Source organism: Canis lupus, chromosome 5 (genome assembly GCF_011100685.1).
Source record: "Canis lupus familiaris isolate Mischka breed German Shepherd chromosome 5, alternate assembly UU_Cfam_GSD_1.0, whole genome shotgun sequence".
NCBI lineage: Eukaryota > Metazoa > Chordata > Mammalia > Carnivora > Canidae > Canis > Canis lupus.
The window spans coordinates 70,455,339-70,470,007 of NC_049226.1; the positions used below are offsets into that span (position 1 = coordinate 70,455,339).

At 41.1% G+C, this 14,669-nt stretch overlaps 1 protein-coding gene and 1 pseudogene across 4 annotated transcripts in view; both read right to left on the bottom strand.

The window, feature by feature from the left end:
* HSD17B2 (hydroxysteroid 17-beta dehydrogenase 2) overlaps window positions 1-14,669 on the bottom strand; it is an 87,196-nt gene that overhangs the window by 32,047 nt on the left and 40,480 nt on the right. For 3 of the 4 annotated variants that reach the window (XM_038538186.1, XM_038538185.1, XM_038538184.1), the window contains exons 2-3: window positions 5,887-6,099; window positions 2,009-2,194 (exon numbers count right to left, since the gene is read on the bottom strand). In XM_038538186.1, coding sequence (XP_038394114.1) covers window positions 2,009-2,194; window positions 5,887-6,099 — 399 coding nt within the window. The remainder of the gene's footprint in view (window positions 1-2,008; window positions 2,195-5,886; window positions 6,100-14,669) is intronic. The other variant, XM_038538187.1, reaches the window with a different exon arrangement.
* LOC119871976 lies at window positions 10,735-14,312 on the bottom strand (annotated as a pseudogene).

The window sequence follows — 14,669 nt, forward strand, 5'->3', positions numbered from 1 at the left end:
CGGTTGAGCACCCAACTCTTGGTTTTGGCTCAGGTCATGATCTCTGGTTGTGAGATGGGACCCTGAGTCAGCCTCTGCACTCAGTGTAGAGTCTACTTGGGACTCTCTCTCTCTCTTCCTCTGCCTCTCCCCTGGTTCACATTCTCATATTCTCTCTCTCTCTCAAATAAGTAAATAGATCTTAAAAATTGCATTAAAGGAGCACCTGGGTGGTGCAGTCAGTTGAGCATCCCATTCTTGATTTCAGTTCAGGTCATGATCTCAGGTTGTGAGATCAAGCCCTGCATTGAGCTCTGCACTCAGCATGGAGTCTGCTTGAGATTCTCTCTGCCCCTCTCCCTCTGCTCCTACCCCATTCATGCATGCAAGTATATACAATCTCTCTCTCTCTCTCTCTGAATAAATATAAAATCTAAAAAAAAAAAGAGCTTTAGAAGACAAGTCAAAGATGTATGAATGGGTACTCTCTGTACTGTAAATTCTTCACTCCTTCATTCATTCATCCATGTTTCATTCATTCTCACACTTGGATTTCTTCATTGAGCTCCTACATGCAGAAACTAGGCCTACAGCAGGTAGTATGCATATTTGGTGATAATTAAGTAAAACCTTCTGAATGAGCTGCTCCAAGTTGAGAACAAAGAGAGAAAAGAGAAAAATTTTCTTGTTAATGTGCCAAGAAGCAGGCAATTATCAGTTGTTTCAGTAAATATTTGTTGAATGAGTGAGGCAAGGAGCATGGGAGACTTTTTCAGAAGTACCAGGCTATGCTAGGGCACTGAGAAGGGTGAGGTGTCCACAGAGGTAAAAATTCTGAAGGTGAAGTTCAGAAGAAAGATAAGGGTGAAATATTACAAATGTGTTTTCCCAGGATTTGTTGGCTTCAGCAAGGAGCAAGAAATTGGAAATACTTCAGTGTTCTCATACAAGTTAAAATATAATAATCATTGCTCTTAACCACATTAGACTTCTCTCTTTCCATTTTTTTCTTCTCCTCACTCCCTCTTTTCCTTCCTTCCTTCCTTAGGCCAACCAACAACTTAGTAACACACATTCATATAACAGTTAAGTTCAAGGAAGTTGCTGAATGAAAGCCAGAAAAGGGAATATGGTGGACAATGATAATTGCCTAGTGAACATGAGGAACATCTCCTCAAAAAACAAAGAAGTAAAATAAAACAAAATAACTAGTGGATGCCTTGTTTAAAAAAAAGAAAATCTTCTTTGGAACCAACTAATCAAACAGTGAAGAGCAGTATTCTTCTATTTAAAGGCAGGATCCTGGAGTCCAAGCCCCCACCCCCTTGGCTTCCCTTTCATCCATGCAGTGGCCTGAAAGACAATCCCATGGCCATACCCATAGCTGAGTCAGGATCAAAGAAACCCCAGTTTGAAAATGCCAGCTTAGAAAAAAAGGAAGTGATATGGTATACCTTAGCATTGTTTATAGAAAGGAGGTTGTTAAACCTTGAACTCAAGTTATTGACTATCTGTTCTTTGAAATTGAAAAAGATGAGTCATCAAATGTCACACCTGACTCAACTATCTTGAGATTGCAAAATGATGGGAAAGATCTTAGGGAAAACACTAGTGGGCCACCAACCAAGGCATAGAGCTCTGGCAGTGCCAGTGGTGAAGACACTTGCCTACTCATCTCACAGGGAACAGCAGAGTGTGCTCAGTTCAAAGAGTGTTGAAAACAGATTACCAGTAACTCTATAAGGGATTTCCTGTCCAAATCTAGGAAGCTTATGTTTTATGAAGATACATAAAATGCTAAATCCTCAGAAATGAATAGATGAATTAAGAAGTGACAGTTTGTACTGTGAAAGGATTTGAAAGGCAGGGTTTTATGTTATTAAGATCAATGGTAAACACACAGTTTGACTAATCCTAACCCAGTCCTGCAAGAGCAAGCCCTGTTTTCTTGTTTGGCCCACAAAGAATGCAACGAGCCACGTCTTGCATAACAGGTACCGCTCAAACTTGTGGGGAAAGGCCAACTCACCTGCCATGCTGCTGATGTTTACCAGCCTGCCCTTCGATTTCCTAAGAAGAGGCAAAAATGCCTTTGTGACCTCCACAGCCCCGAAGAAGTTCACAGCCATGCATTTTTTGTAGTCAGTCATGGGAATGAGCTCTCCGTCGGCTGGTAAGCAAATGATCCCAGCATTGTTGACCACAGCCCACAATCCTGAGGACAGAAAGGAATGGCTTTGATAACCAGTGATGCTGAAGAGCAAGAGGATTTTTAACACTTAATCAAGCTCTTTGAGATTTGGGATCTAGGCAGATCACTCAAACTCTTGGGCCTCAATTTCCTTGAATACTTAAAACTACTTTCTATAGGGGGGTTGAATGGAGAGTAAATATGAAATGTTAAGCAGTGGGTCTTTGGAGATATTTTCTTTTCCTTAAAGCACTTTCCTGGACACAGCTAGATATTTGTTGTATCTGGGGACAGATGACACAGCAAGGGAGAGAGTATAAGAGCCTATGACATGTTTCTCCTTCAAAGGACTGTGTAGAGACAGTGTAATATCTTTAGGACCATGCAGGATGATATATGAGCCTGTCTTCCCTTTTCCCTAGAGTAGAAAAGATACCCTAATCCAGAGAAATAGGAAAACTAGAGAGGTGCCAAGTAATAAGATTGCAGAGTCCCTGAGCCCTAGTCTAAACCTCAACCAGCCTAATCCATTTGATTACATCAGAATCACTGGAGGGCTTGTACAAACAGACAACTGGGCACCACCTCCAGAGAGTCTCATTTAGGGTGTTTGGGATGGGGCCTGAGAATCTACACTTCTACCAGGTTCCCAGGTGATGTTGATGCTGCAGGTCTGGACCACACTTGGAGAACCTCTGTCCACAAGTAGTGGTTTTCAATCTTGACTGCATGTAGAACCACTTGGGGGCTTTTTAACCCCACCCCCACCTCCCAAAGCCCAGCCACATCCCACCCAATTAGATCAGAAATTCTGGGGTAGAAGACAGAAGGGACCTTGACACTGAATTTAAAAATTCCCCAGGTGATTCCAGTGTACAGGCAAGCTTGGGAACCATGGCCCTAAATGGTGGGAAAGAGGTAATACAAAAACTCCAGATATTTTTCAGGTGGCAGGATCTGTAGCAGAGGTGAGGTCCTCTTTACCTGACAGAGGTGACTGAATGCCACCTGGGGTATGTTTAGTTAGGCAAACCTGAAGCAGATTCTGAGTTCCCTGAGCCTCAGGTATGGTTTAGAACAATGATTCTCAAGATGTGATCCAGAACCAGCAGCGTCAAATGGGAACTTATTAGAAATGCAAATTCTAGGAGTGGATGGCTCAGTCAGTTAAGTATCCAACTCTTGATTTTGGGTCAGGTCATGATCTCAGGGTCATGAGACTGAGCCCCACTTTGGGCTCCGTGCTGGGCATGGAGCCTGCTTAAAATTCTCTCTCTCTCCCTCTGCCCTTCCCCTTCTCTCTTGCACGTGTGCTCTCTCTCTCTCTCTCAAAAAAAAAAAAAATGCAAGTTCTAGAACCCCACTTCAGACCTGTTGGATCAGAAACTGGTGATCAGAAATTGTTGCTGAAGCTCAGCATCTGTGATAGAACATGCTCTCCAAGTGACCCTGGGACACACTCCAGAGTGAGAACCTGTGGTATATACAGAAGCCGAATGAGCCTCAGTGCTAGCAGAGACACAAATGGCAGGAGGTCCAGCCTTTGATGGCATCAAAGAGGTGGGTGGGCCCCAAATTGCACAAGGACTGGACAGAGCATTGAACATCTCAGCAGGGGCCAGCATGAAACACTGATGATCGAAGATGAAATGTCTCATCCTCAAGAATTTAGATGCTACCCTGGGGAAATGAGGTGAAGCTCAAACTGAAATGGATTTTGCCACATGGCAGAAAGAGGGCTCAAAATAGAAACAGAGTTGAGTTGTAGAAAAATTACATTTCTCACACATACCTGAGCTGGTGGTCTGACATTTACACACAGTAATGACTGGGAGCATTAAGTTAGATAATAGCCTAGCTGATAATAAGAGCTCAACAATTAGTATGAGGATGGTGATGAGTGCAGAGTGCTCACATTTCCAAGTGATGGTTTTCATTCAGTCAGCCTGATGCATACCTTTGACAGGCAACATGCAAGGCAGCAGTTTGAGGATGCACTAGAATGGAGGTCAGCAAACTTTTTCTATGAAAGGTCAAATAGTGAATATTTTAGTTGCAGGCACTACTGTTTCAAATCTGCCGGCCATTATTCTCTAAGAGCAGCCACAGTCTTCATCTGTAAATGAATGAAAATGGGAACAAAGCTCCAATAAAACTTGATTTTGGGACACTGACATTTGAATTCCATATAATTTTCACTTGTCTCAAAATAATATTCTTTTTCTGATTGTTTTAACTATTTAAAATCGCAAAAACCATCCTGAGCTCAAAGGCTGAACAAAAATAGATGGCAGATCTATATAATGTTCTTTAAGTGACAGTGTTAGAGAGAGAACAGATTTGTGATTGCCAGGGGTTAGGGATGGAAATATGACTCTGAAAACATAGCATGAGAGGGGCACCTGGGTGGTTCAGTCAGTTGAGCATCTGACTCTTGATTTCAGTTCAGATTGAGATCTAGGAGTCATGAGATCGATCCCCACATTGGGCTGCCCCAGGTTTGGAGCCTGCTTAGGATTCTCTCTCTCTCCCTCTCCCTCTGCCCCTCCTCCTTAGCCCCCAATGCCTGCTGGCACTCTCTCTCTTAAAAAAAAAATTATAAAATAATAAATTAAAATTAAAAATGCAGCATGAGGGAGCTTGGTGGTGGTGGAACAGTTCTGTATTTTGATTGTGGTTCTTTGCACAAAGTTACACACACACACACTTGTATGTATAGGTGGTGAAATCCAAATAAGCTCTGAGGATTATACCAATGCCAGTTTCCTGGTTTTGACATTGTATTATGGTTATGCAAGATGTTAACATTGAGGGTGACTTGGCAAAGCATGAACAGGATCTCTCTGTACATTTATTGACAACTTCCTGTGAAACCACAATTCTTTTAAAATAAAATGTTAAAAAAAAAAAAAAGTTTGCCAGCCTCTGCTTAGAATTTAAGCAGGCAAGCAGGCCAATAAGCCCATTACGCCTATGGGAACTATTAAGTTTAAAGATAATTAACGTTACTTAATTATTAAAAATATGTTAATACTTATGTAATAATATGCTGCATGGGAACATAGAGCAGGGCCAGCCATCTTACAGGATCTGGGGTTTTGTCGTTTGTCTACAGGTCCCAGAGGATTCTTTAGGACACATCCTTCTCAGTGATTTTAAACTCTTGTTTGACAGCTTTCCTTTCTGTTTGATTTGAGAGGCTGAGATTGAGAGAACTTCAAGGAAAGCAGACAGAAGGTATATTGGCAATTTGGTCTCAGAAGAGGATTGCTCTTCAGAATTCTGGCCATAAAACAGCATGGACTCACACACTGGAAAGTTTTTTCACCACACCCTTACATCCCTGGTTGCTGACGTGGTATTTCCATATCTAGAACCCATTGCTTTATCATTCAGTATGGCCAATGCTACCTCTCTGAGCCTCACCAGAGGGGTCTGTATTGAATATCTCCTTGAATAAGACACCATGAAGTCACACTCATAAGAGGGATAAGCATGAACCCAACAAGAGAGAAAGCAGAGCCAAGAAACAGAGACTGAGCCCTGATGACATTTTTTAAGGATCCAGACATGCCCAAAGCCAACAGGTGTCCTCAAGATGTGATCAGCAGCCAGAACGGACTAGAGAGTGGTGGTTAGGAAAGGATGGAATCAGTATGGGTCATTTGCTAGGAGAGTAAGTGGCAATTGAGGTCATGGACAGATGAAGGTAATACCTCTGTCCTGCAACTTTTCCACCACTTTGCTGTGGGCGTCTTTTATCTGTTGCTGGTCGGTGATGTCCATCTGGAGCACAGAGAGGCGCTTGGAGCAGGTTCTTCGCAATTCCTCTGCTCCTGATCCCTTTTCATCCAGAACTCCCACAAATACCGTGAAGCCAAGCTCATCTAGATATTTAGATAGAGCATGACCAAATCCGGAATCGCCACCTGCAAGGGATTAAGACAATACAAAGTGGGTTCAAACTCAAGTGCCAGGAGAAATTACTTAATAAGGAAAACACTGATACTATGTATGATTGCCCATGTTTTCTGGAGAGAGTGGGACTTAAGGAAGTTTCTTTATCTGCTAAATGGGAAAATGGGCAGAGAAGCCAAAACAGACACACTTCTCTGTGTAAAAAGAAGAAAAGAGGAAGGAGAATTACTGATGATGGGACGGTCTAGGAGTGGTTGGTGGCCAAAGAACTGAGGAGGGAGAGCTAAGGTAAGACATCTACTGGAAATTTTTCTATTAATCTCTGCTGTGTCATATTTGGTGTAACCTCCATCACTCCATAAAATCTTCAGTGACTCATTCATTACAAATTAATACTTTGGAGCTGGTTTTAGGTTTTAGAAATGTAATAAAATGTTAAGTCCTGGTTCGGAGTGGACAAAAGTCATTAACAAGAAGCTTCCCAGTTCCTTCTAGGTTATGAAAGATGGTGGCTCATAGCCATCTGCACTTCTTACTTCCTTGGAACTTTTTCCCTCATGATGGCCTTCTCCCAAACCACTGAATAGAAACCAATCTTAAAAAAAAGAAGCTTGCAATAGAAACCAGATAGAAAGCCCTAAATGCATTGTTTAATGTAAATAAGCAGATGACATAATATGTAAAATACCTCTCAGAATTTGAGATGAGAGTTTACCCAACCCAGTCTGCAGGATATTATGGACCTCGTAAAAATTGTTTTATACCAACAAGTACAAAAAATAGGTATCTGAAATTCTGAATGAAGGCAACATAGACCTAAAATCACCTGTTGAGCCATAGCAAAATAAACACGTAACAGTTAATATGTCTCTAAAGCTCTAAAGATGAGAAATCATCTTCTTTTTAAAAAAGATTTTTAAAGATGAGAGACACAGAGAGAGAGGCAGAGACATAGGCAAAGGGAGAAGGAAGCTCTCCACAAGGAGCCCAATGTGAGACTTGATCCCGAATCCCAGGATCATGCCCTGAGTCAAAGGCAGATGCTCAACCACTGAGCCACCCAGCGTCCTGAGAGAAATCATCTTCATATTGGCTGTGTCATGTGGTCTTTCCTGTAAACCTTGAGGGGTCTCTCTCTCTCTCTCTCTCTTTTTTTTAAGTTTATTTATTTATTTATTTATTTATTTATTTATTTATTTATTTGAGGGTCGGGGGAGAGAGAGAGTGAGAGCACTGGGCACCGACAGGGGGAGAGGCAGAGGGAGAAACAGGCTCCCTCCTGAGTGAGAAGCTCGAAGGCACTGAGCCGAAGGCACTGAGCCACCCAGGCACCCCCAGGCGTCTCTTTTATCAGCAGCCAGGGGCTATATATAGTCAGGTATCTATCTAAGAATTGGAAAATACAGGAAATCAGAGAGCACACTGACAATCAACTCAAGGATCAGTATGTAAGTGATCAGAAAAGACATTTGACTTCCAAGCTAATAAGACCTGTCTGCAATCTGAATGGAAGTGTTACTCTTCCTAAGAAGAGGATGATCACCATCAGAAGACAAAAGGACAAACTCAACACCATAAAATCAAACAATCTGATTTAAAAATGGGCAGAGGCACTGAATAGACATATTCACAAAGAAGACATCCAGATGCCCAACAGACACATGAGAAAATGCTCAACATCGCTCATCTCCAGGGAAATGCAAATCAAAACCACAATGAGATACACCTTTCACCAGTTAAAATGGCTAAAGTCAAAATGACAAAAAAACAACAAGTATTAGCAAGGATATGGAGAATAAAGCACACTCATGCACTGTTGATGGAAATGCAAATTGGTGCAGTCACTGTGGAAACAATATAGAGGTTCCTTAAAAGATTAAAAATAAGAATATCATATGATGCAATAACCCCACTATTGGGTATTTACCCAAAGAAAGCAAAAACACTAATTCGAAAAGATACATGCATCTCTATTTTATTACAGCATCATTTATTATAGCCAAGAAATGGAAATAACCGAAGTGTCCATCAGTAGATGAATAGATAAGGAAAATATGTTTTACACATACAGGAATATGACTCAACCGTAAAAAAGAATGAGATCATGCCATTTGAGACGACATGGTTGGACCTACAGGGTTTTATGCTAAGTGAAATAAATTGGACAAATACCAAATGATTCTATTGATAAATGAAGTCTAAAAGAGCAAATGAATAAACCAACAAAAAAACCAGAATCAGACCTGTAAATACAGAGAACAAACTGATGATTGTCAGAGAAGAGGGGGACAGGGGTTGGACAAATGGGTAAAGGGGAGATGGAGATACAGACTTTTAGTTAGGAAATAAGGAAAAGCATAGCATAAAGAATACAGTCAACGATATTGTAGTAGTCATGTAACAGGACAAATAGGAGCTACATTTGTGTTGAACATCATATAGTGTATAGCTCGTCAAATCACTAAGTGGTGCACCTAAACTAATGTAACACTGTGAACTATACTCGAATAAGAAAGAGATAAAGAGAGAAAGAAAAGAAAGGTTAGAGAAACAGGCATTTACATGCATTGCTTATAAATGTGAAAGCTTAAGTCGATGCCCATTTTCAATGTGCATATCTTTTGTCCAAAAAAGTCTCACTATCTGTCCCAGAGAACAAACACATATATTCAGAGATACACTAAGTGATGTTCTTTACAGCACTGTATATAATAACAAAAGAAATGACTAACCTAAATGTCCACGAATGGGAAAATGAGGACATAAATTATGGTCCCTATAATGGAACATGACAGCAATTTTAAAAGACGGGGTAGAACTATATAAACGAACATGGATTTTGCTCCAAGATATTTTGTGAAGCAAAATAAGTTACAGTATAACGCTCATTAGATAGAATCCAATTTATGCCCTCCAAAAAGGGAGGGAGCTAATTCTATACCTGTCTGTGTGGGAATGTAAAAAAAAAAAAAAAAAAAAAAAGATTTTGAAAGGAAAGACACCAAAATGGTAACAGTAGTTGCCCTTAGAGGGAGAGGCAGGATGGAAGGGGTCTGATTTTTAATGTCTTCCATTTTGCTATAAGAAAGTACTTATTTTTGGATAATTTCTCTTGTTTAAGATTTATTGAGAAAGAGAGAGAGAGACAGCACACACAAGCTGCGGGGAGGGAGGGGCAGAGGGAGAGAGAATCCTGAAGCAGATGCCCTTTTGAGTGGGGAGCCAAGGTGGGGCTTGATCCTAGAACCCTGAGGTCATGACATGAGCTGAAATTACCATTTAACCGACTGAACTACCCAGGCACCCCTAATTTCTCTTCTTTTCAAGATCATTCCAATTAGAATGAAGATTACCCAGCCCTGTAAGTGTAGGAAAAGGTGCAACAGAGAAGGCTACATGGCTGGTATGTTCAAACACTGCCCGAGAGAGAGTGGCAGCCTTAAGACAAAGTGTGGGCACTCCTGTTCCTTCTGTTGTAAGATTCCCCCGTAGTTTGCTCTGTTGTGGATCTGGACTGAGCGGCGCCACCGCGTCACATCCCACGTGTGGGGTCGAGCATAGTCTCTCCCGACCAGGCCAGGTCTGACACATCTCACCTGGGCCTGTCTCCTGAATGCACTAGGTCCTTATCAACATTTGGGGGAAGACTGTATATTTTTTTCATTTGGCTTTTACCAGTTTCTGGCTTTTATTCTCAATATATTTTTGCTAAACTTGTTTCACAAATTTTAAAACAAAATTTCATAGTAGGCATCCCTACTATGAAATGAAGGCATCTAGTTGCCATTGATTGCATTTAACTTCTTAAAAGTTATAGTTGACACTATGTTACATTAGTTTCAGGTGCATAATATAGTGATTCCACATGTCTATACATTATGCTGTATTCACCAATTACCATCTGTCCCCATAATAGCACTGTTATAATACCACTGACTATATCATCCTGTGCTGTTCCTTTCATCCCCGTGGACTTAGTCACTGCATAACTGGAAGAAGCTTGTACCTTCCACTCCCCTTCACCCATTTTGCCCAGCAACTAGCCCGTTCCTCTCTGGCAACTACCACTTTTCTTCTTTGCATTTTTGTATCTGTTTTTGATGTTTTGTTTATTTGTTTGTTTTGTTTTTTTAGATTCCACATATAAGTAAAATCATATGGTCTTTGTCTTTGACTATCTGATTTATTTCACTTAGCATGATACCCTCTAGGTCTATCCATGCTGTTGCAAATGGCAAGCTTTCACTCCTTTTTATGGCTGCATAATATTCCAGCATGCATGGGGGGGGGTGGATGTACCAATCTTCTTTATCCATTCTGCTATTAATGGATACTTGGGTTGCTTCCATGTGTTGGCTGCTATAAATAATGCTGATTGCATTTAATTTTTGCTCCATCTCCTTCCTCCTCATATATCCACGTGCATCTATGCTCAGGAAACTGGCCTCTGTGTATGCATGGTTCACGACCTGGGCCTGGCCAGAGGAAGAGACAGTAGCATTTGAAGCACACACAAGTATCTGGGCCATATGACAAATCTCAGCCTGTTAGCATGTTAGAATTGTGGGTCTTCTAAAATATAATAATATGCTTGTACAACGGTTTTGAGAGTCCAGTGAATGTGGCTTTGCCCTGTAGAAATAGATCTACAGCTGGACAAATCCAACTTCTGAGTCTACAGCGGTGAGGCCAGATCCTAGACAGGAGCAAGATCATGAGACATTAGGTGCAATGTGTGCGACCCTTTTCTGGAAACCCCATATGTCACTGGTGATCAGTACTGTCTTGCAAAATTATTCTCCAAATGTCAACAGTCAAGATTTCCTTTCCCATTTTACACATGGGAAACCTGAAAAGGAGAGATACTAGTGTCATAGAGATAGTAGGAATGGACTTTGACTCTTTGCCAGAGTCTAAATCCAAGTCCATGCCTCTTCATCATCTTGGACCAGCCACCTTCTCCTTTATCTGTATAAGTAGAGAGGGGAGGTATGGGGAAGCCAACTCCAGAATGGTTCTCTTGTGGCCCAGCAAGGAAGGGTATGATTCACCTGAAAATAACTAACTTAGAACCAGATGAGAGTGAAGAGTGGATCTGGAACTGGGTTATATATGCTCTGCCAGTGAGGCCAGGTGTTGATGGAGGGCCCCTCCCACTTGTGAAGCACCATTCCTGCGCTTCTGCTTCGTGGTTGTTTGGCACAGCTAGACATATTCGGGCCATGAATTTGAAAGCTTCCAGTTCCCCTGACAGGTTTGTGTCATATCAGGAGCCAACATATTCCCTCTCTGCACAGAGAATCGTCCTGCAGTGCGGAGATGAAGGCTGGGCCCTCGGTTCCATGCAGCAAATAAACTCAGCCAGGGTATGTACAAAGGAAGGTAAGAAAGTGTCATCCACCCAAATGTCTATCAATTGATGAATGGATAAACAAAATGTAGTGTATCCATACAGTGAAATATTATTCAGACATAGAAGGGGAAAAAGTGATACACATCACAGCAATGGTGAATCTTGAAAACTTATGCTAAGTGAGAGAAGAAGGAGACACATTGATCTTGACCCCTTGTTTTCTGAGCAGAGATATTTTTGAAGGTAGTACCTTTAACCAGCTTTGTGAATCCAGGACCTAACTCTCTCTGGAGAAAGTTCCTAGGAAGAGCCTGCTATATAGTAGATACCGGCAAACCTCAGAGATATTGTGGGTTCAGTTCCAGACCACTATAATAAAGTAAACCACAATAAAGCAAGTAAAATGAACATTTTGATTTCCCAGTGCATATAAAAGTTATGTTTACACTATCCTGTAGTCTATTAAATGCAACATAGCTTCATGTCTAAAATAACAATGCACATGCCTTAACTAAAAAATAACTTTATGGAGGTACCTGGTTGGTTCAGTCAGTAGAACATGGGATTCTTGATCTCAGGTTTGTGAGTTCAATACCCTTATTGGGTGTGGAGCCTGCTTAAAATAAATTAATTAATTAAAAAATACTTTATTGATAAAAAATTATAACCATAATCTGGGCTTTCAGAAAGTTATAATCTTTTTGCTGGTGGAGGGTCTTGCCTCAATATTGATGGTTGGTGACCAAGTGGGGTGGTGTGACAATCTTGTGACAATCTTGGTGGTGACCAAGTGGTTGCTGTGGCAATTTCTTAAAATAAGATAAAAATAAAGCTTGCCATATCCATGAACTCTTCCTTTTGAGAACAATTTCTCTGTTTCATGTGATGCTATTTAATAGCATTTTACACACAGTAGAACTTCTTTCAAAATTGGAGTCAATCCTCTCCAACCTGCTGCTGCTTTATCAACTCAGTTTATGTAATATTCTAAATCCTCTATTGTCATTTCAACAATCCTTACAACATCTTCATCCAGAGTAGAAAGCACTTTCCCAAGAAGCCACTTTCTTTGCTCATCCATAAGAAGTAACTCCTCACCCATTGAGAGTTTTATCATGAGATTACAGCAATGTGGTTCCATCTTCAAGCTTCATTTCTGATTCTGATTCTTCTGCTCTTTCTACCACATTTGCACTGACTTTCTCCCCTGAAGTCCTTGAATCCCTCAAGGTCATGATCTGGGTTGATATCCATATATCAAACTTCCAAACTTCCATTAATGCTGATATTTTGACCCCTTCCCATGAATTATCAATGTTCTGAATGGCATCTAGAATGGTGAATCCTTTTTGGAAGGTTTTCAACTGACTTTGCCCAGATCCATCAGAGGAATCACTACGATATCTCTAGCCTTACAAAATGTATTTCTTGGGATCCCTGGGTGGCGCAGCAGTTTGGCGCCTGCCTTTGGCCCAGGGCGCGATCCTGGAGACCCGGGATCGAATCCCACGTCAGGCTCCCGGTGCATGGAGCCTGCTTCTCCCTCTGCCTATGTCTCTGCCTCTCTCTCTCTCTCTCTCTGTATGACTATCATAAATAAAATTATTTAAAAAATGTATTTCTTAAATAATAAGGCATGAAAGTCAAAATTACTTCTTGATCCATGGACTGCAGAATGGATGCTGTGTTAGCAAGCATGAACACAACATGAATGTCATTATCGACCTCCATCAGAGCTCTTGGATGACCAGGTACACTGTCAATGAAGTCATACTTTGAAAGGAATTTTTCTTTCCTGAGCTGTAAGTCTCAACAGTGGGCTTACAATACTTGGTAAACCATGTTGTAAACAGATGCGCTGGCATCACGCTTTTTTGTCCCATTTGTAGATCACAGGTAGTGTAGATGTAGCATAATTCTGAAGGGCTCAAGGATTTCCAGAATGGTAATTGAGCACTGGCTTCAACTTCAAGTCACCAGCTGCATTAGCCTCTAACAAGAGTCAGTCTGTTCTTTGCAGCTATGAATCCAGGTGTTGACTTCTCTCTAGCTATGACAGTCCTATTGTTGAGCAAAAATCTATTGTTCAATGCAGATGCCTTCCTTGTCTCTGTTCGAACTCTGGAGAACTTGCTGCAGCCTCTACATCATCAGCACTTGCCACTTCACCATGCACTTTTATGTTACTAAGATGGCTTCTTTCCTTAAACCTCCTGAACCAACATCTGTTAGCTTCAGACTTTTCTTCCACAGCTTCCCCATCTCTCAGCCTTCATAGAATTGAAGAGAGTTAGGACTTTGCTCTAGATTAGGCTTTGGCTTAAGGGAATGTTGTGGCTGGTTTGATCTTCTATCCAGATTTTTATTGCTTCTATCCAGATCTTTATTGCTGACCTTTCTCCATATCAGCAATAAGGCTGTTTTGCTTTAACATTTGTGTGTTCTAAAAAAAAAATTTCTTTTTTTTTTTTAGAGATCCTTTTTTTTAAAGATTTTATTTATTTCTTTATTTCTTTATTTCTTTATTTATTTATTCATGAGAGACACACAGAGAGAGGCAGAGACATAGGCAGAGGGAAAAGCAGGCTCCATGCAGGGAGCCTGATTTGGAACTCGATCCCAGGACCGTGGGATCACACCCTGAGCTGAAGGCAGATGCTCAACTGCTGAGCCATGCAGGCTTCCTGCACTTTTAATTTCTTTCAAGAACTTTCCCTTTGCATTTACAACTTGACTAACTGGTGCAAGCGGCCTGGCTCAGCCTATCTTGGCTTTCAACATGCCTTTCTCACTGAGCTTGATCACTTCCAGCTTTTGATTTAGAATGAGAGATGGGGGACTCCTCCCTTCATTCGAACACTTAGAAGCCATCCTAGGATTACTTACTGGTCTAATTTCAATGCCGTTGAGTCTCAGGGGATAAGGAGGCCTGAGGACAGGGGGAGGGATCTGGAACAGACATTTAATGGAGCAGTCAGGACACACGCTCCCTTTATCAATCTTATATGGGCGCACTTCGTTGTACCCCAAATCAACAACAATAGTAACATCAAAGATCACTGATCACAGATCACCACAACAAAAAAAAATCATAATGAAAAGGTTTGAAATATTGTGAGAATTGCCAAAATGTGACACACAGACATGAAGTGAGCAGATGCTATTGGAAAAACTACGCCAATACACTTGCTTGATACAGGGTTGCCACAAACCCTCAATTTATAAAAA